This window comes from Nothobranchius furzeri, chromosome 8 (genome assembly GCF_043380555.1).
Source record: "Nothobranchius furzeri strain GRZ-AD chromosome 8, NfurGRZ-RIMD1, whole genome shotgun sequence".
NCBI classification, from domain to species: domain Eukaryota; kingdom Metazoa; phylum Chordata; class Actinopteri; order Cyprinodontiformes; family Nothobranchiidae; genus Nothobranchius; species Nothobranchius furzeri.
Window position 1 is genome coordinate 54198507 of NC_091748.1, and position 19936 is coordinate 54218442.

Genomic DNA, 19936 nt, shown 5'->3' on the forward strand with positions numbered 1-19936 from the left:
CAGAAACAAGGACAGTGCTGAAGGTTCCGCTACTGTAGAAAGACAACATTTATCAGCTGACACCGGCTGACACACGTAACTGGAGATAGGGGAAACTTCATAGTCCACGGAAATGTGTTGAGTACTTATGTTACGAACTGGTAATGGTTTTCTATTAACCAGTTTTTAAGATTATTACGTTTTTAATGCTCAAGCCTATATTTTACAGAATAATCTTGCTTTGCTAATATTAGCTAAATTAGCATCTTAGCCGAAGCTAACTGGGCTAACAGGCGTACTAGTCGTCCACCCCCTTACTAATTAATAAGGTTTAACTACATTTTACGTCCGATTAATTTATATTGTTAAAGCTTCTTTTCCAGCTCAGTGAGATATCTGACCTGGTTACGTTTTCTTACAGAGTATGATCGCAGCTAAGTGCTTTACAATTAAATGTTCCTCTAACGCCTGGGAAGCGTGAACTAAACTTATTCTGGTTGTTTAAACGTTGATGTTCAACTATTAGTTTTTTTTACTCTGGACTGTAAATAAGAAAACTTAAGTGAGAGTTGAGTGTTTTACAGTTTAGCTTAATATTTTCTCTGTGACAGCAGCAGCAGCTGCTTTACAACGTCACTTTGAACTTTGAACGACAGATTAAAAAGATAAATCAGCTTGTGTTTTAGTAGTGAAAGCAAATTAGCTTTAATACTTATGGTTTTATGTTTTTGAACCATACAGTGAACCCCAGAGCGAAGTTGAACTACCCAGAGACATGGCAGAGGAAGAAGGGAGCGGAGATATTGACTGTCTGCCCATGGAGGATGCTAAAACAGGTATGATATAAAATAACTGTTACAGTTATTAACAGGATCGTAAGTTGTATTTACAAAATGAGTAAAACCTCTTATAAACATGTTTTTATATAGATGGCGAGGAAAAAACACAAATGGTTAATGTACTCAAAACAGTGGATCTGGATGCAAAGCAGCAACCATCAAATGGTAATAATTAAAGAAAACGTATATGACTCATTAGGTTTGCAATAAATATGTGTTTATATAAACTGTATTGATGAAATGTAATAGCCTCTAAATTCTCTAACCTAATTTATGTTTTGCCTGTAAATGCTATTTCAGATGACGGTGAACATTTACATAAAATCACCAAAGAAATCTCTCAGAAATCTAATAACATCGCAGATTACGATGTAGCGTCACCAGGTCATAAGAAAACTGACCCAATCTCTGGGAAGACTTCCTGTCCAAGTGCTACAGCAGGTTCTTATTTCTACCACTATTTGTAGTTTTTAGATTAATTCACTTACTAGGAGAGCTGAACTTTTTGATTCATTTATAGAATATGATTAAATACAAGTGAAGAAAACACAAGTGATTAGACTGTTAGCTAAAGTTTCCTCTTCATTCAGAGAAAGACCAAAACAGGAAGGAAACAACCGCTTCACAAACATCAGACAAGAAAGACCCGACCAAAGGCACAACAGAGGAAGAAAAACGTCAGTCTCATCTCTCTGAAAACTCGTTGACTGGCGATCTTTTGGGTTCAGAGCCACGGGGTAAATTTCTTTCTTGGAAAATGAAATCTTTACTGGTAAAATATCAATTTGGGTCACACCTAATTTCTGTTTTTTTACAGATGCGATTTCAGATCATGGGGAAAATTTATTTAATACAGATATGAAAGCAACTCGCCAACCTCATATGGAAATTCATGGAGATTGCAAAGGAGAGTCACTAGAACATAAGAGGGCCGACACTAACCATGGTCGCTGTCCAAGTGATACAGCAGGTTCTTATTTCTCTTAAGTACTCTCAGCTTTCAAAATCTAAATGAGTTATTTTACAGCTATTCTTTAAATCCAAATATAAAAACCACTTAGGATAACTGCTGAGTAAACTTCTGTTTATTCAGAGGAAAATCACATCAGAAAGAAGGCTGGAGGATCACAAGTACCAGACAAGGGAGAGAAGGACATCGATGGACCCAAAGCGGAGATGAATGAAGAATTTTCGACCAACACAGACACAGAAAGTTGTGATGGTGAGGCTTATCCCTCTGAAAACTCAGTCTGGTGATTATTTGGGGTTTGGAGCATGTGGATGAAAGCTTTAAAGAGACTTGATGGATTTTTTTGCGTTTTGTTACAGATGAAAATGCCTCGGCTTTAGAAGAACCAGACAAACGGCAGACCCCACGCTCGCTACAACAACGTCCTCTACAGGAGGTGCCTGTGGTAGAGTCGAAGAGACAAACAAATATCGACACTCTTGGCCCAACCACTGCAGAAGCTGCTGATTTGCCAACATCAGAGATTCTTACAGGTCATTATGGAATTTCTCTCCATATATTGGGACATAGACACAATGCTAACATTTGTGGCTCTATACACCACCACAATGGATATCAAATGAAACAAACAAGATGTGCTTTAACTGCAGACTGTCAGCTTTTATTTGAGGGTTTTTACATCCAAATCAGGTGAACGATGTAGGAATTACAACAGTTTGCATATGTGCCTCCCACTTGTTAAGGGACCAAAAGTAATGGGACAGAATAAGAACCATAAATCAAACTTATACATTTCAATACTTGGTTGCAAATCCTTTGCAGTCAATTGCAGCCTGAAGTCTGGAACACAGACATCACCAGACGTTGGGTTTCATCCCTGGTGATGCTCTACTAGGCCTCTACGGCAACAGTCTTCAGTTCCTGCTTGTTCCTGGGGCATTTTCCCTTCAGCTTTGTCTTCAGCACGTGAAATGCACGCTCAATCGGATTCAGGTCAGGTGACTGACTTGGCCATTGCAAAACAGTCCACTTCTTTCCCTTCAAAATCTCTTTGGTTGCTTTTGCAGTATGCTTTGGGTCATTGTCCATCTGCACTGTGAAGCGCCGTCCAATCAGTTCTGAGGCATTTGGCTGAATATGAGCAGATAATATTACCCGAAACACTTCAGAATCCATCGTGCTGCTTTTGTCAGCAGTCACATCATCAATAAATACAAGAGAACCAGTTCCACTGGCAGCCATACATGCCCACGCCATGACACTTCCAGCACCATGCTTCACTGATGAGGTGGTATGCTTAGGATCATGAGCAGGTCCTTTCCATCTCCAGACTCTTCTCTTCCCATCACTCTGGTACAAGTTGATCTTGGTCTCATCGGTCCGTAGGATGTTGTTCCAGAACTGTGAAGAAGGCTTTTTTAGATGTTGTTTGGAAAACTCTAATCTGGCCTTCCTGTTTTTGGGGGCTCACCAATGGTTTACATCTTGTGGTGAACCCTCTGTTCACACTGGTGGAGTCTTCTCTTGGTTGTTGACTTTGACACAGATACACCTGCCTCCTGGAGAGTGTTCTTGATCTGGCCAACTGTTGTGAAGGGTGTTTTCTTCACCAGGGAAAGGATTCTTCAGTCATCCACCACAGTTGTTTTCTGTGGTCTTCCGGGACTTTTGGTGTTGCTGAGCTCACCGGTGCGTTCCTTCTTTTTGAGAATGTTCCAAACTGTTGTTTTGGCCACGCCTAATATTTTTGCTATCTCTGATAGGTTTCTTTTGTTTTTTCAGCCTAATGATGGCTTGCTTCACTGATAGTGACAGCTCTTTGGATCTCATCTTGACAGTTGACAGCAACAGATTCCAAATGCAAATGGCACACTTGAAATGAACTCTGGATCTTTTATCTGCTCATTGTAATTGGGATAGTGAGGGAATAACACACACCTTGCCATGGAACAGCTGAGAAGCCAATTGTCCCATTACTTTTGGTCCCTTAACAAGCGGGAGGCACATATGCAAACTGTTGTGATTCCTACACCGTTCACCTGATTTGGATGTAAAAACCCTCAAATAAAAGCTGACAGTCTGCAGTTAAAGCACATCTTGTTCGTTTCATTTGATATCCACTGTGGTGGTGAATAGAGCCACAAATGTAAGCACTGTGTCGATGTCCCAATATTTATGGACATGACTGTACTTACTCTCATTTAAAATATTACTAGAAAATCTATATTTTAATTAAGCCAATCAGCCATTTCATTCCAGAAAAATGTGGTATGTTATTACATGATGAACAAGGACAAATTATCTAAAATAATATTAACATTCAGCCTCCTGTCTCTGTCTTTAGGAAGTAAAGGATTTGTGATGGCCATGGTGGTTCTAGTGGTACTTGTTGCCATCTTGATGCAACATTTCTCCCAGCCAAAAACTCCACCTCCCAAAAACAATCAACGGCATATAGACGACTTCCTGAACAAGATGGAAAAATTGATGACTCAGTATCCCAACCAGCGCTCAGAGTTCTGGGACCGGAGCAGGATCCACCTGAAAAGGCACCTCCAGACCTCCCAGCCGACCGAGCCGGTGAGTCTGATTCTGACTGCCGGCCTCGGCGCTGAGAGGACGCTGTGCTGCCTGGCTCATAGTCTGTCCGACGCTTTCTCCTCTGCTATCAACTCCTCCGTCCTCCGCATTGATGGAGCCAGCAAAGCCAGCCAAGACAGTGATCAAGTCAAACTGGACATCGACAACAAGCTCCAGGGAGCTTTTGAGGGAGACAAACACGTGGCTGTCATCCACCGCTTTGAAGAGCTGCCCCCGGGTTCCACGCTCATCTTTTATCGCTACTGCGACCACGAGAACGCTGCTTACAAAAATACTTTTTTGATCTTTACGGTGCTGCTGGGCGAGGAGAAGGACATCCCTGCCGAGACTCACCTGAGCATTGTGGAGGAGATGGTGGACGACCATCTGCAGAAGAAGTTTCTCTCTCACGGCCACCCTGTGTCTTTTGACAGCATGGATCTTGATAAATATGGTGGACTGTGGAGTCGTATCTCACACCTTATTCTGCCTGTAACAGCAGAGGGAAGAATGGAGTGTGATGGGTGCTAAAAGCCACAGAAGGTCTTATTTGAGCTTTAACTCCGAGCAATAATCACTACATATCAGTCAGTAGGGGGAGTCTGCTTATTCTGGGGCTTTTAGTTGTGGTTTAAAAAACATTTTAGTATCTCTCAGCATAAATGAACACATCAATATTCAATAAGACTTATTGTAAAATAACATATTTGTAAAAATGATGAAAAAAAACTATTGGGCACTTTTAAGTCGTTTCAATGGTTTGAAAAATGAAACTGGAATTTGTTTGGATTTTCCAGTTTGCTAATTGTTGGGGACAACTGCCGCTGTTATACAAGTCTTCGTCATTCTTTGGATAAAACACGTTTTTAGTCACCAGAACACAAGGTTTATATGTTAAAAGCACCAGAGACTCCATATGCCTTAACATAACATGAACATGTATATATTTTATCTGCATCTATGTACAGGTTAGACTACAGAAAGAATGAAACCAACTGTATAAATTAAACGTGCCTTAAATTGCAAATAAAATTTTAATTTTTAAGTTTATCCTGTTATTACTAAATCAACCGCTGGAGGGCAGCATCACATCACCTGTACTAGGACACCTGTCTGATGTGATTGAATAAGTCTAATAGCAGGCTGCTAATTGAATATTTAACCCCATTTATGTTAACTTTAAGTGATATCTGGGCGGTTAATGTAGTATTTTGAGTGACTTGGAGATTTTAAACTTGGATTAAGGGCTTGTCCTGGTTGGGTCACTCCTCCTTTCCTGGAGATCAGATCCGCCTCCTATCCGCTCTCCCACAGACACCGGGGCTTTTCTCTCCTGGGTGCACGCTTCTCCACCCTCCACTCATTATGAAACAACATCTCGCTTTGTTGATGCGCTGTTACGATTTTTAAACTTGAATTCTCTTGCATTTAAATTACTGTCAGGCTGCGGTTGCTCTCCGGGACCTCCAGCATGTTTAAGTTATTCCATGTTATCGTGCTGTGCTGTGCGTTTTTCTCTCGGGGGTCTGCTGCACCAAAACCATCCCTAAATGCAGACTGGAGGTCTCAGCCTGACAACGGCGCAGAGCAGAACGAGGAGCTGCAGGAGGAGGTGGAAGGTCAGGAGAGCATCATCTCCAAGGTAGGTGCAGTCAATAAATGTGTGCGTAAAGTTTCCGATTGAGCCTGGTGGGAAATAAAAAAAAAAGTATCCATCCTCTTCTCTTTGTAGCTGCTTGGTGATTATGACAAAGTGAAAGCCCTCTCGGAAGGCTCTGACTGTCGCTGTAAATGTGTTGTCAGACCCCTGAGCAGGAGCGCCTGCCGGAGGATAGAAGAAGGGAGCGCAACCGCTCAGGACTTCTACGCCGTGGAAACCATCACCTCCGGCCCGGAGTGCAAGTGCGCCTGCATCGCTCCCCCATCCGCGGTCAACCCCTGCGAGGGCGAGTTCAGGCTGAAGAGACTCAGGGAAGCTGAAAAGGAGCATGTTGAGGTGAAGCGTCCTCCTGGAGACCTTTGGGGATCTGGACCAGTGTGATGGATTTCTAACCTTTGATCTGATGTGAGATCAGAGACCACATTGAAAGGGATGGGCTTGTTTTACGCGTGTTTTGAAAGGGTGACATCTTCTGATGGAGTCTATTGATCATTGCAGCTGTCCACCATCCTTGAGCTGCTAGAGGGTTCCTTCTACGGAATGGATCTACTGAAGCTGCACTCCCTCACTAACAAGCTGCTGAAGCGTGTGGATCGCATAGAGAAGGTGAAGACACATGCAAAAGGTGTTTTTTAAAGTCAGGATTTTATTCTGAAAGAAATCGAGCAACATTTCTGACATAAAAAAATAATCTAAGATCCAGCGACATCTTTCTGTAATCTCTTATGAGTGGTTAAAGATTGGAAATAAAACCTCAGTTTACCCCTTCAAGATAATCCAGTATTTGTAAAACGTTATTAGTGCAGCTTTTATCAAGGACAGCACAAAAAGACAAGTAGATTGTCAATCACCCCCATAGTCAGACCACCCAGATCACATAAAAATCAAACAAAAGCACCCATCTTGAATATTTTAGCCGATCACAGCTCATTTTAGAACAGCTGGGACTGTGCTGTCACCAAGTCAGATGTGCATCATAAATCAGAACACTATCCCACCACAACAGGTGCAGCAATAACACACTGTACTTACAGAGGACTCTCTCTTCCAGAATTAGTTCAGATATTTGTTTTGTGAATGAATAGTTTTTTTTACAGTCTTGTTTCTGATTCAGCAGAAATGTTTAGTGTTTGCATTGTTGGATAAAAACATGAAATGTTCTGATAAAGTCAAAAAAAGTTCTTTTCCCAGAACTTTTACAATTTAAAGCAATAAAATACTGTGGATGGATCATAGCTTCTTATGTTTGAGAAACTTTCTGACCTGCTGTTTAGAGTTCATCCTGCATTTTACCTGATGCATTTGGATTTTTCTCACCTGTGTGTTAATTCCAACTGGTTAGAGTTGGAGCAATTCTTTTTCACAATCATGTCCTTGTTTCTTTCTGAACCTATCTTCATCTTTACGCAGGTTTTGTCTCTGAATCCCACCGTGGAGGAAGGGAAGACTCAGGAGAGTCCTTCCACCCAGACAGAAGTGACAGAAACTCCTCTTCCTCATCAACATCAGGACAAGAGGAGACGTGAGGAGGTTGGCAGGGCGGCAGCGTATCAAAATCCAGAGGCAAGAGTGACAGCTCCACACTGATAGATCATTAGGAAAACATTGCAAGTGTGAGATTTTACCAAACACAAAAGTTTTTTGATTTGTGTATAAAGGAAACTGCTAAACTACAGTAGGAGTGAAATACATATGAGAATGGCTCATATAAGAGACAATCAGGCAGAAATCACTTCGGTCATCCTAACATCTGCAACATCTGCCCAAAGAAATGAGCAAACTTTCATCTCAAGAACCAATTCATCAAATCATAGTCAAACATAAATGTTTATTAGGAGCAAAAGCTGTTTATTAAACATCTCATAACGTTATTAGTGAACACAGATCCAGATGTCGAGCCTCGTCTTTTTGCAGAATGAATCTTTTTGACTTTAAATGTATTTTCTGTTGTTAACAGAAGTATGATGAGAAGGTTATGATGGAGAATCCGCCCATCCTGCAGACAGCTGGCTCTGGTCAGGTCACTGAGGTGAAACCCCAGGCGACCTCCACTAGCATGAGGAACAAGGAGAATACCCAGGGTTCGAAGGTTGGACCCAATGGAATGATCATCAGAGGGATGACCTTTTACAAATCGGAGACAGATCCTATGGTGGCAGATGACGGAGAACCAGGAGAGAACTGTAAGTTTTAACCAGCTCTCACCTTGAAAAGAGGGAGAACATGGACATCAGAACCCTGAGAGATGGTGACAGAGGATTATCATAACAGAACCGTCTGTGAGCTGCTCTGCAGTCACCTTTTTACTGCATCAGTGCTGGGGCTTTGTGGCTTCCTGTGACTTATAGTTCATTTTTCTCCAAGATGTGTAAACTTTACTGGACCTTCCTCTTTTCTGCTTTTAGATTTTGAATACGACACCTTCAGCGGCGATGGCCCAGTTAACCTCTTCATCGAAGAGAATCTTCTTCTGCACCGAGCTCCTCGACCCAGAACCAGAGTGGGACTGAGATCCTATCGACCAAAGATAAAAGGTCTTGCTAAAAGTTACAAGATCGCCCAATCAACAAACCCAAAAGAAACCGAGCTGATCTCAAAGACTCAAAATGACATAATCAGTGAAACCGGATCCAAGTCGGTAGAAGAAGACACGCAACGTGTCACGTTCACCACGAGGGATGTCACACTTGGATCAAACAATACAGCAGACATACTTAAGACCTCAAATATGTCACCTCAGACTACCCAAAGAGACACTCCAGGAATCACCAAGGGGCTACTTCCTGCGACGGCTAAACCACGAGTTGTTTCTTCAAGTGTCGCTCCTAAAGAAACACCCCAGTCTCCTCAAGTTACCAAAGTAACACCAGAATATGGACCTTTTACCGAGATGGAAACCTCTAGTCGTGATCAAAAAGATCAAACACAAACCATAAGAGCCAGTACAGCAGCGAATCCAAGCAGACTTAGACTAAACATCACAGCGGACGCCTCAACAACCAGCCGTCCATCCTCAGATCCAACATTCTTCACTTCCTCACAGACCGATGCCACGACACCACAGGAGGAAAACAATTCTTCCTACGTTTCAGGCTCAGCTTTCCCTCATGACACTCATCTTCCTGTTTCAATATCTACTTCCACTAAAGCCACAACCACCAGCAAACAAGCTGCTCAAGTCAGAAAGAAATACAAGATTAGTTGGGAAGAAGAAGCAGAGGAAGGAAACCAGAACGGACGGGAGCTGGTGCAAAGACAGGAAGAACCAACTTCACGGAAACCTGGTACATGGTTATTTTGAGTTTGCAACCACAACTAATGTTGCCAAAAACAACTCCTGTATACACACGATGTACCTTATTGTGATTATTCTGATTCCTTGGCACTGGTTTGGGTAATATCTACCTCTAAATCCTCCCTTACGCATCTCTGGGTTTTCCTCTCAGGGGATTGTAAGGACACGTTGGCGAGTATTTCTGAACCAGTCACCCATAACACCTACGGCAGGATGGAGGGAGCGTGGATGAAAGATCCAACGTCTGCTGATGATAAAATTTACATTACGGACTTCTACTATGGGAACAATCTCCTGGAGTTTAAAAATCTGGAAGTTTTTAAGCAAGGTAAGTGTTAGAAGAGTTTGTTGTAAGCCGTTTTTTATTTTCTCGTAACAGATCTCATGTTTTTTTTTATTTTTAAGGCCGTTTCACCAACTCCTACAAGCTTCCTTACAACTGGATCGGTACAGGCCACGTGGTCTATGATGGGGCCTTCTTCTACAACCGGGCCTTCTCCAGGGACATCATCAAGTTTGACCTGAGGCAGCGGCATGTGGCCGCCTGGACAATGCTGCACGACGCCCTCTTCGAGGAGTCGTCGTCACCATGGGACTGGCGCAGCCACTCAGACATCGACCTCGCCGTGGACGAGAGCGGCCTGTGGATCATCTACCCAGCGATGGACGATGAGGGCTTCTTGCAAGAAGTGGTCGTTCTGAGTCGACTGAATCCGTCGGACCTCAGCATGCAGAGGGAGACCACATGGAGGACCGGGCTCAGACGGAACTATTTTGGGAACTGCTTCATCGTGTGCGGCGTCCTGTACGCTGTTGACAGCTACAATCGAAGGGACGCCAATCTGGAGTATGCCTTTGACACACACACGAACACTCAAATGATTCCCAGAATGCCTTTCATCAACAACTACACCTACACCACCCAAATTGATTACAATCCCAAGGAGGGTGTTCTGTATGCGTGGGACAACGGGCACCAAGTCACGTACAACATCAGGTTTGCTTATGTAGACCCTTAGCGAAGGCGTGACGGGTCGTTTTAAGTGTTAGCGGTCTCAATGGATTGTGGATCAGTCCATGTGGTCTAATCAGACGAGGCCAAATGTACAAACGGTATAAATCCATTATAGAGTTTCATTTGTATGAAAAAAAAAACAAAAAAAAAAAACAAATCCAGATTCCTCAGTCAAGTGGATTTTTTACAGACATTTTGAATTGTGTTTCCATGAAAAAGATGTAAATTTTGCTATTTCACTCATAGGAAGTCATTGATGGTTGTCTACAATTGTATCACCAGAGGTAGCAAAACATAATCCTTACGGTGCGTGCAAGGGTCAACTTTGCCAGGATTTTCTAGTATTTCTGCAACAAAAATGATGTAATGCAAAACTGATGGCCATGCATGAGTAACTAAAACTACGTTTGCATAAACTACTGTGATATTTAGATTTACGATGGCAGCAGTACGTTTAGGTCTTGTGTTCATAGCCGCTCTGAAGGAAGTAAAAGCTATTTCTCAGAACAGAGGCCACTCATGATCTCACTTATCTTGTATTTTGGTTCTGTTTTTCCTCTCCCTTTCTGCAGATTCCTTCTACCTGTTGTATTTTTTGGGTAACTCCCTCCCCACCTCTCTTCCTTTCTTCTTCATTTCATTTCCATCTCTGTGTCCATCGGGATTCAAATTCAATCTAAATATCAGGTAGATCATTGCAGTGAAAGCTGTAAAGTTCCACTTGTGAGAGTAAATCTGTGCTTTTGGAAAACAAGACACATGGACAATGAGAGGATCATACCAATCTACAATGGACCGGATTGTAATTATAACTTTTACTCAGAAAAATAATTCAAAATGGCCCAAAAATCCCTTCAAGTTTTCCTGTATGCAAGCTTTGACTGTTCATTTTGTATATTGCTGGGTCAGACCACATAGAAAATATCTACACAGGTCTGTGACTTGTTTAGACATATAAAGTTTAGGGAACTTTTTAAATTGGTTCCTTCATTCGAGGAACAAAATAACTGTCATGTTTTGTACATTTATTTTTTCTCTGGTTCATAACATGTTAAGAGGCTAGCGAGGTCTATGCTTTCATAAATCCTCTTCTCTCACCATAATCAGGATTTTACTCAAATAAAGCCGGGAAATGCTAACGAAAGATGTTTACTTTGTTTTGCTCAAGACTGGAAGAGTTGCTTAACCAAAGATTTGCAGGAAATAATGGAAAAATAAATAGACATAGAAAGAAGGAATGTGAAAGGCTGTAATTCTCTGGAATCGCTGCAGGAGGGCCCATCACGAACACTCAAGCCTTTCACACAAAAATTAAACTAAGAAAACACGAAGTGCTCAGTTTTCTGATAAAGTTAAAGAAAATCCAGTGTTTATTTTGGTTTAAAACACACAGAAGAACAAGTCACAACAAATTATTACTCGAGCTCGGTTGGAGAATCCAAATTCTGACGGGTTTGTTTGAAACTGAAAAAAGGAAAGGACCTTCACACAACACCTGGCAACTAACAATAACAGCTTTTCTACACTTTTTAGGAGCTGAAAACAACTATATGAAAACATGATGCTGGAAGAAATATTTAGAAAAGTAAACGCTGTTCTGTCAACACAGCTCCCCCCCCAAAAAATCTCTGAAAAGGAGTTACCATTTCTAATCATATCTATTATCAAAGGTTTTCACGGTAAAGGGCTCCAGACTAAGGCATTTAACATTAAAACTAAACGCTCTTTCTCTGCACTTCAATAAACCAATAACTTATGATAAATTGTAACAATTAGTAGATAATATTTGTCAGGTTTTAGTTTACAAAACAGTGGTTGCACATCAAGCATCAACTTGACCGTTCAAGAATATTCCCTAAATTATTTAAAAAACAAAATGTAACCTTATAAAACTCAGCATGTCTGAAATCTGTATGCACTTACATTTATAATGTAGCCATCCACCATTTATGGTTTTACAAACACAATATCAAAGGTTTCTGTTGACAATTACAATAAAAATCCCACAAAGAAAAAAAAAGTAGGAAATTTCTTTTTGACAAAACAAAAGAGTGAGTTGTATTTAAACATTGTTGTACATTCATAAAATATTTAAAAAATAAAGAATTTTTATTTATATATAAGGAAATAAACAGTGCAAAACTCAAAAATCACGTATTAAATGCATTTTGTCAAAGTGCTGCAAACAGCACTTGGAATATTTAAATAAAGCCTGTAGGCCGTCAGACGATCTTCCTGAGTTCTTTAAATGCATCATTTCCTGCCGATGATAAATCAGGTAGGGTTTACTTCACAAGACAAAAACAAAAATCAGCTTAGTTTAAATCAGACAAACAAAGGTCGCCCGTCTTCATTATAAAACAACTTGATTCTAAACTATAATATCACAAATGTTTCTTTCTTAACCCAAACTTGTTGAGAGGGGAAATAAAGGGCTGCCTGAAGGGGAGCTGAAAGTGTTTTGTTGTGATGAGGTGACTCAGGGGTCAGTGCTCAGCTCCCTGCTGTCAAACAATTATTGTTCACACAGGAAGTCCGGGGTACAGGGAGAAGTCGGTGTTGCTGCACAAGAAGCCCGCCTCTGCTCTGATCTCGTTACACACTAGCCCCAGATGTCAGCCCTGATCGGGAACGAGGCTCAGCGGTGCAAAAGTCCAAGCTGCATTTGTGTTTTAACTACAGTTCTGCAAAGCATGCCCGTATAAACCAAAAACACATAAAATCTACGGAATCACAGATTAATCTTTTTCTTCATCAATAAAAACGTGAGCTAACTGAGGTTTATTCTTGTAGGTCTGGGTTTGGTAGAGGAGTGATCTTATGCAGAGCCCATTAGGACACCAACAGGAGGCACAGCCTTGCTGTCGGTGGTGGAGTGTTGGTAAAACGTGTCCGTGTGGTTGACCTTCAGTAAATGTGGGATGCTGGAGGATCTGATGTGGAGAATCCTGGTGTCTGTCACCTCACAGTCGATCTGCATCATCACCTCAAACTCTTCGTCCTTGATGATGCTGTCTGTATCAGAGAGGAGAGAGGAGGAAGGCTGTTAGCTCTCAGTCCACAAAAACAAGAAAACACAAACTTTCATTAGTATTGCTGGGAAGTCATTTCCTTCTGCTCATTGAGAAAACATGATTTAAAAATAAAACCTGCATTCTGAGTAAGATGTATTGTTGTAACAAGTCAGGGAACAAGTGGAGTCCAGAGGTGACTCAGACACCGGATTTCACCATCGTGGAGAAAAACAAAACAACCCTAAACAAGAGCAGGACATGCAAACCTAAGAGCAGAAAATGAGAAAAGTCTGACTGAAAAACGGGAGGGAGAAACAGAATTCACTGGTGATGAGTCAGGGTCCCTGCAGTTGTGTTCAGCGGATCAGAAGCTTAGGCAAGACTGAAAGTCATCTGTTTATGAATGAGGTTATTGTGTTCAAGTAAAGCCTCCAACCACGTATGTGTACAGGTTGTTGTTGTTTCAGATAGACAGCGTGTTCTTGCAGCACCATCCCAAACTTCAAACAAGTAATGAGGCTGTCCTTAAACAGATTTTAACTTGGAAACAGATCCTAGCCTCCCACAGTCAAACTAGAGAAAAAACATCCCTCTAAGTCGTTCAAAACCAGACACTGAAACACCGTAGTACCACTTTTGTTAAAGGCTTAAAAACAGCAGCCTTCCGCTGCATTTCTGGTGAGATAACATTCCTCATCTGGAGCACACCTCACTCAGTTTTCATGCATGACCCAGATTTGCAGCTCTGGCTGTCTTTAAAAATGTCTGGATGCTGCAAGTAGTTTAAAAGCTGTAGCAGTTTTTATAGACACCTGTGCACGGCATTAAAGAGTACCATATAGGAGCTTCTTCTGCAGCTTGAGGATTCTGCAGATGGACCAATGGTTAATATCCATCTTCATCTGCCGGCTAAACTTATCCTTTTGAACCTGCAGTGAACTTTTCAAGAGGCTTCAGTGTTTGATGAAAAAAAAAAATCAGGATATCTGCATTTTATCTGCTTGCATCTCAACAATTATTAGAAAACTGGGTTTTAAGCCAGAAAAGATAAAGCAGGATCATGATGGATATTTTCCCTCTGTTTTATAGGGGTCGACTTACTGCACATTCAGTCCACGTTATTAGTTCTGTGACTCATTCAAATGTAGAGAAAAATGAGCAGTAACTGGGCTGTTGAATGCTGGTGCTGAGTTGGAGCAGTGGTGCCCCCAAAGGGTTGCCAGTGTGGGCATGGCTGCCCCTGGAAAACAATATCGCTCTGAACTGCGTGCATACTGACAAAAAACAAAAGGCAACGGTATATTACAAGAGATGGAGTATGGAAATGAGCGGCCCGCTGGCAAAAGCCTTATGACAATTTGGCCCAACAAACAATCTAACTGAATGCCTCTCGTCTAGACCGTCATTTACCAAAACACAATGATTTTGCTCTGCATAGGATGGTTTGCCAGGCTAATGGCAAAATGCACTATAGTAAACCAGGGTATCTGCAGATTTAAGGGAGCCAAATTTAAGACTTTTTAAGACCTTTTTTAAGGCCACTTTGACCAAATTTAAGCTATTTTAAAAATTAAATTTAAGCAATAATTTCCAGCTATTGCCTGGAGCCGGTGCTAACCAAGCCGCGAACGTGGGATTAGCCATCCAGTTACCATTAAACTTGCCCTTCCCTATGGCGCAAGCTCCCACTAGCTTAACCAGCTAATGTGCTCATCTAAAAAAAAAAAAGCCCCCTTTCACAACCAACTGACTGCGTACGGTTCCGCTTACGCCAACATCGTACACAAAAAATGCTGAACACTAACTAGAAATTCAGGAAATTTTTATAGAAATAAAAGAATCTTGTTTATTGGGTCTTTGGTCATTTAAGACCTTTGGAAACTGGATTTAAGGATTATTTGTCATTTTTAAGGACTTTTAAGGCCTTAAATTAGGAAAAGCTAATTTAAGACTTTTTAAGGACCCGCAGATACCCTGTAAACAAAAAGTACAGTTAATGGGGAAGTCAATAGACTTTTGGGCTTAGTTAATTAAATGTACGTTATTCCATATGTCAGCATAAGCCAAGCATTATTAACCCCATCCTCTTTTTTCCATCCATCCTTCAACAGATTATCAAAGAGTGATCTTTAACTTTTTGAGAAACCTGAGCAGTGAAACCTGAAACACCAGCACACGGTCCACCTTCAAACAGCAACTATTTGAAGAGGCTGCCAAATCTGCCTTCCAACTGTCCGTGGCCTTATTACCGCCACTTATTTGTGCCATGTGGAAATGTTCCAGAAAGTTTCAGTCACACAGTAAGCCGCTGTATGCCGATAAGAGCCTAATGTTCAGCAGCAATCCATGAGTGCATCAGGAAACCTGAGAGAGAGAGGACTTTTTTTCCCTTTCCTCCTTTTTACACAAGGAAGGAAACAGTCATTAGCTGGAATTAGTTTTTTTGGGATGATCTAATGATGTGGCCTATCAAAAGCTTCAGTCTTGCTTCCTAGTTAATCTTACTGAGCACATACAATAAATCCTGCTCAGGTTCATTCGAAGATACAAACGAGGACACGTTGTTCAGATCCAGAACGGACACAGCTGGCCTATAAAGAAGCTACAAACACGTTTGAGGCAGATGATCTCTGGCAGAGGACTGAGTATGTCTTAAAATAGTGCTGAAATTTAAACATTTAAGCTGGTAAATAAAAGGGTGTTGTGTTTTAGAAAGTGTTCTGTTTAGATCTGAGGGGCTGACCTCTAATCCTACAGAGAGCCTCTTGTTTATCTGACACCATGAAGAATGACTGAAGGAGGGAGTCACCGCCGTTTACTTTTACTTCCGTCGATCCACCTGTACATGATGTCACCCCCAAAACGTTCCTCTCCTCCATCGCCATCCAAACATGTCGCTTACGTGTGATTATGTTACTTTCAAACTCCGATCATTAAATAAACACAACCTCCAGTCCTTATAAGGAGCCGATGCGTAGCCAGAAGAATGTTCGGAGTGAATCCAACCCCCTCAGCTAAAGTCAAACACAAACACACAAAGGCCTACATGAAAGCCTTTAACTTTGACATTTAGCTATTGACCAGGATCCGTCAGATTAGCAGAGTCAATCCGCCTCCTCCAGATGAAAACCATTTAGTGGCTGTAAAACGAAGACATTCCAATGGGAGAGCTCTAACAGAGAGCTGGAAAGAATTATCCTCCAGCGTGGAGCAATCGTGCCTCCTAAAGGGTGCCATGGCTCTGCTTCTCTAAGGATCCTGCTCATATAAACATTCCCACTTTTCGCTTTAAAGTTTAAATAACGTCATCAAAGAGCAAATAAGCGACTTGACGGCTGTCCTCTGTGGGACATGTGTGACCAAGGAGGGAACACACCTTGTGTGTTGTGATAAAGGATCACAATTAGCCATACTGGCTTGTTTTAAGAGGTAGAAGGAGTATTTAGACCAAGTTCACTGAGAAGTTCACATACAGGCTGAATATGAAAATAATCTACACCTCTTTTCTAGATTAGCTGCCTGCCGATAGAAAATATGAGAAATGCTCGGATTTGAAAAGCCTGACAGATCTACATCACACTGAAAATGAGCATTCACGGACTCACCCATCTTGGCTCACGATGGGGAAGGCTGTGTCTAGTAAAAGCTAACTGTTAGCAGTAGCAACTCCACAACACATCAGAACTCCTCCTGGCTTGTATTTGTGGAGATAAAACATCAACGATGCAGAGCAAACTGAGTCAGTGGTCGAGCTGCATTGACGTTAGCCAATCAGAGACGAGATGTCCAAATATCAGGAAACAAGACTCAGAAATTTGTTGCGTTCTGCTCCCCTTCCCTCTGCTCTGGCTCACTCCTACTTCCTGAAACTGGAGCACATGAGCTTGTTGCCCACTGAGACTCACAAGGCGTTCACTTATTAGGGCTGTTCCAATCACATTTTTTTGCTCCCGATCAGAGTCCGAGTCATTTAATTCTGAGTATCTGCCATTATCGAGTCACAATCCAATACTTCAGCAAAGCATTCAAATTACTCGAAAAAAGGGAAACACATCTAAGTTATCCTTAAATTATTTATATAATTTAGGTATTTCTTTCATTCTGTATTTATGTTATTTCCTTAGTTTATCTGCCAAAAAAAAAAAACCTCATTTAGAAGTATATTGATAAAAAAACATGTTATGAATATATTTAAGCAGAGTTGCTCATATTTTTAATTGTTTACATCCTCATTTTGCTGCTCTACCAAGTGGTGCGTGTTCCTGTGACGGGAGGCATGCAGCGTCATGGCCGACAGGCTAACTTTTATCTGCACAACACCCGTAGCTACCGGCGCGGTCAGCTCAGGTGCTGCAGAATGAGAAACTACAACATTTTGCTGTCCGTCTGCATTTACTCTGTTTATGAACTTATCTTTCACTATTGGCTGGCTTTGTGATTTTATTAGAGACGTCGCTGTGAACTGGGACTTAATGCAGACCGATGAGTTCTCGTGGTGACGCCGGAAGGGATAAAAAGCAGAAGGGGAAAGTAGCTCGTTTTGAAGGCTGCTTCTAATGCAGCCGTCTTTTCCAGCATGTTGAATACCCAGTATGCACACATTACAAGTGGCTGTTCCACTGCCTTCGCTGTCCGCTTTTAAACACCACCAAAATACATAGACACGTTAGCTCTGCGTTAGCCTACAACAGCTGCATGTTATGGTGTCTGAATCATCTGAATCCTCACCTGCTGTAAATTGTGTGATGTAATGGTGTTTTCTTCCAAAAAACAAAGAACACTGGTGTAGAAGAACTTGTTGGGATTAAAACTGAGCCATTGTTGTTCCAATTAATCTGATCTTTTTCACCCGATTATGATTTTTTTCAAAGTCATGTGATAGGACCCGATTTCTAATCGTGATCGGATTGGAGCATCCCTATAATTTATCCTAGACCACTGCAAATGTGCAGAAAAAAAAACTTGAACTTTATCTTTAACAAAATAAAACATTTACATTTCTTTGCAAAAAAATAAACCAGGTGATAGCACATTAGATTTTTATTTTCAAGCATCCACAACGAATCGTGCTAACCTAAATTGTCTTTCTAGGTCAAACGAGGATTTTCTGAGACCTAATATTTCTCCGTGACTGCCACCATTGTCTGGTTATTTCAGTCATCAGTAGAAGAGGAGATCTTGGATTCTACTATTTACTGCCATTTCAGTGGGTCGTCTGACCGATACGGACCTCAACATTCCTCAGTGATAAGATGAACCAAGAACAACATTTACTTTCATCAATCTTTATCCAACACTCTCCCAGGAAAATACTTTTTTTTTATGTCTGAGCGTACTTTTCCTGCTGACTAAGAGGCTCATATTCCACCAACTCCCTCTCCTTTGTTTTTTCTTAAACAACAATCATAACAGTTTTTCCAAAGGCAGACGAGGAGAAATCAGAGGATGCTTTCATCTATCTGAAAAAATAAGCAGCCAAAACTAACAGGCTGTCTTTATGACAACACAAACAGAACAAGCTCAGAAAATGAAATGTTTGCTGCCCTTTTTCCAGACACCTCGAATGACGTGACTTCAGGTCGCTCTGCTGACAGCCTAACAGATCAGAAGGTCGTTGAAAAAACTTTAGATGAGCTCATTGAAATTAAGAACATGTGTTTGTGTGTCTTAATGATTCATAAAGGAAAACATTTGGCAGCAAACGCAAAGGAGAAAGTCCAAGGTATTTTCTCACCGAGCGTTCAAAAGTAAAAGTCAGTGTCAAAATGTTTCTTGCTGGTTTCCTTTTGCGCGTCTGCGGTCAAATGAATGGGTAGCTGCTTCTCAAACGAGCCATTAGAAGCAAGCACAGTGGGATCACCACCTAGGGAGACAAGCTACGTCTCTGCTCAGAAATCTGACGTGGACTAGGAATGGGTACCTTTGACATTTGAATCGATCCGGTACTAATTCCCGGTACCTACGAATCGATACCGGTACTTAACGGTACCAATTTTCGATACTTTTGAGTGTTTAATATTTTTAATTCTCTTTTATAATTAAATATATATTTTTCTCAATATATAACCAAATTTGATAAATATCACGATAAATAACAAACAACTGTTTGTATTTTAACATCGTCCTTGTAGTTTTATAAGTTGATAATTAAACTGAAGCAAACATCTTTACTGTGAACTAAATTTACTGTGTATCTTCATTCCTTTTACCGTCCTTTTTCATTTGATTTTTCCTACTGGGAAGTTAGAATTTCCGAGGAGAAAGCGAATGCACCATTAGATGATAACAATGGTGGCATAGGAAGCTAACATATCAAGCTAACGTTATCTTAAAACAGTTTATTTAACTGCTGGAGCAGATTTAAACGATGATGCCTCACACTTAAATCGTTGTCACTGATTTCATCTTCACCCAATCACCCGTCGCATTTAGTAAAGTGAAGCCAAACTTTAGAGCATGTTCATGTTCTTCTAGTCGGAATTTCGGAGTTCAGAGGAGAAAGCGAACGCACCATTGGTGAAACGGAAGCTAACAAATCAAGCTAACGTTATCTTAAACATTTTATTTACCTACCGGAGCTGCTC

General features: G+C 41.2%; 3 protein-coding genes across 7 annotated transcripts in view; 2 read left to right on the top strand and 1 right to left on the bottom strand.

The window, feature by feature from the left end:
• The first annotated feature begins 1 nt into the window (after position 1).
• LOC107393225 (torsin-1A-interacting protein 2) lies at positions 2-5413 on the top strand. Of its 2 annotated transcripts, none has more exons than XM_015971448.3 (9): positions 2-140; positions 721-815; positions 909-983; positions 1119-1259; positions 1409-1555; positions 1636-1788; positions 1912-2040; positions 2148-2321; positions 4133-5413. In XM_015971448.3, the coding sequence occupies exons 2-9, from the start codon at positions 755-757 to the stop codon at positions 4897-4899; spliced, it is 1647 nt and encodes a 548-aa protein (XP_015826934.3). In that variant the 5' UTR covers positions 2-140; positions 721-754; the 3' UTR covers positions 4900-5413. The 2 variants fall into 2 exon arrangements, with proteins under 2 accessions (XP_015826934.3, XP_054586068.2); XM_054730093.2 differs by having other exon boundaries at positions 17-116.
• Positions 5414-5602: 189 nt separating this feature from the next.
• olfml2ba (olfactomedin-like 2Ba) lies at positions 5603-11482 on the top strand. Of its 3 annotated transcripts, none has more exons than XM_015971441.3 (8): positions 5603-6010; positions 6101-6364; positions 6527-6634; positions 7439-7591; positions 7986-8211; positions 8434-9312; positions 9475-9651; positions 9729-11482. In XM_015971441.3, exons 1-8 carry the CDS (start codon positions 5840-5842, stop codon positions 10340-10342), a joined length of 2592 nt encoding a protein of 863 aa, XP_015826927.3. In that variant the 5' UTR covers positions 5603-5839; the 3' UTR covers positions 10343-11482. The 3 variants fall into 3 exon arrangements, with proteins under 3 accessions (XP_015826927.3, XP_015826929.3, XP_070410226.1); XM_015971443.3 differs by having other exon boundaries at positions 6172-6364; XM_070554125.1 differs by lacking the exon at positions 5603-6010 and having other exon boundaries at positions 6148-6433.
• Positions 11483-11685: 203 nt separating this feature from the next.
• atf6 (activating transcription factor 6) overlaps positions 11686-19936 on the bottom strand; it is a 39920-nt gene continuing 31669 nt past the window's right edge. For both annotated transcript variants that reach the window (XM_015971446.3, XM_015971445.3), the window contains exon 16: positions 11686-13353. In XM_015971446.3, coding sequence (XP_015826932.3) covers positions 13157-13353 — 197 coding nt within the window. In that variant the 3' untranslated portion in view covers positions 11686-13156. The remainder of the gene's footprint in view (positions 13354-19936) is intronic.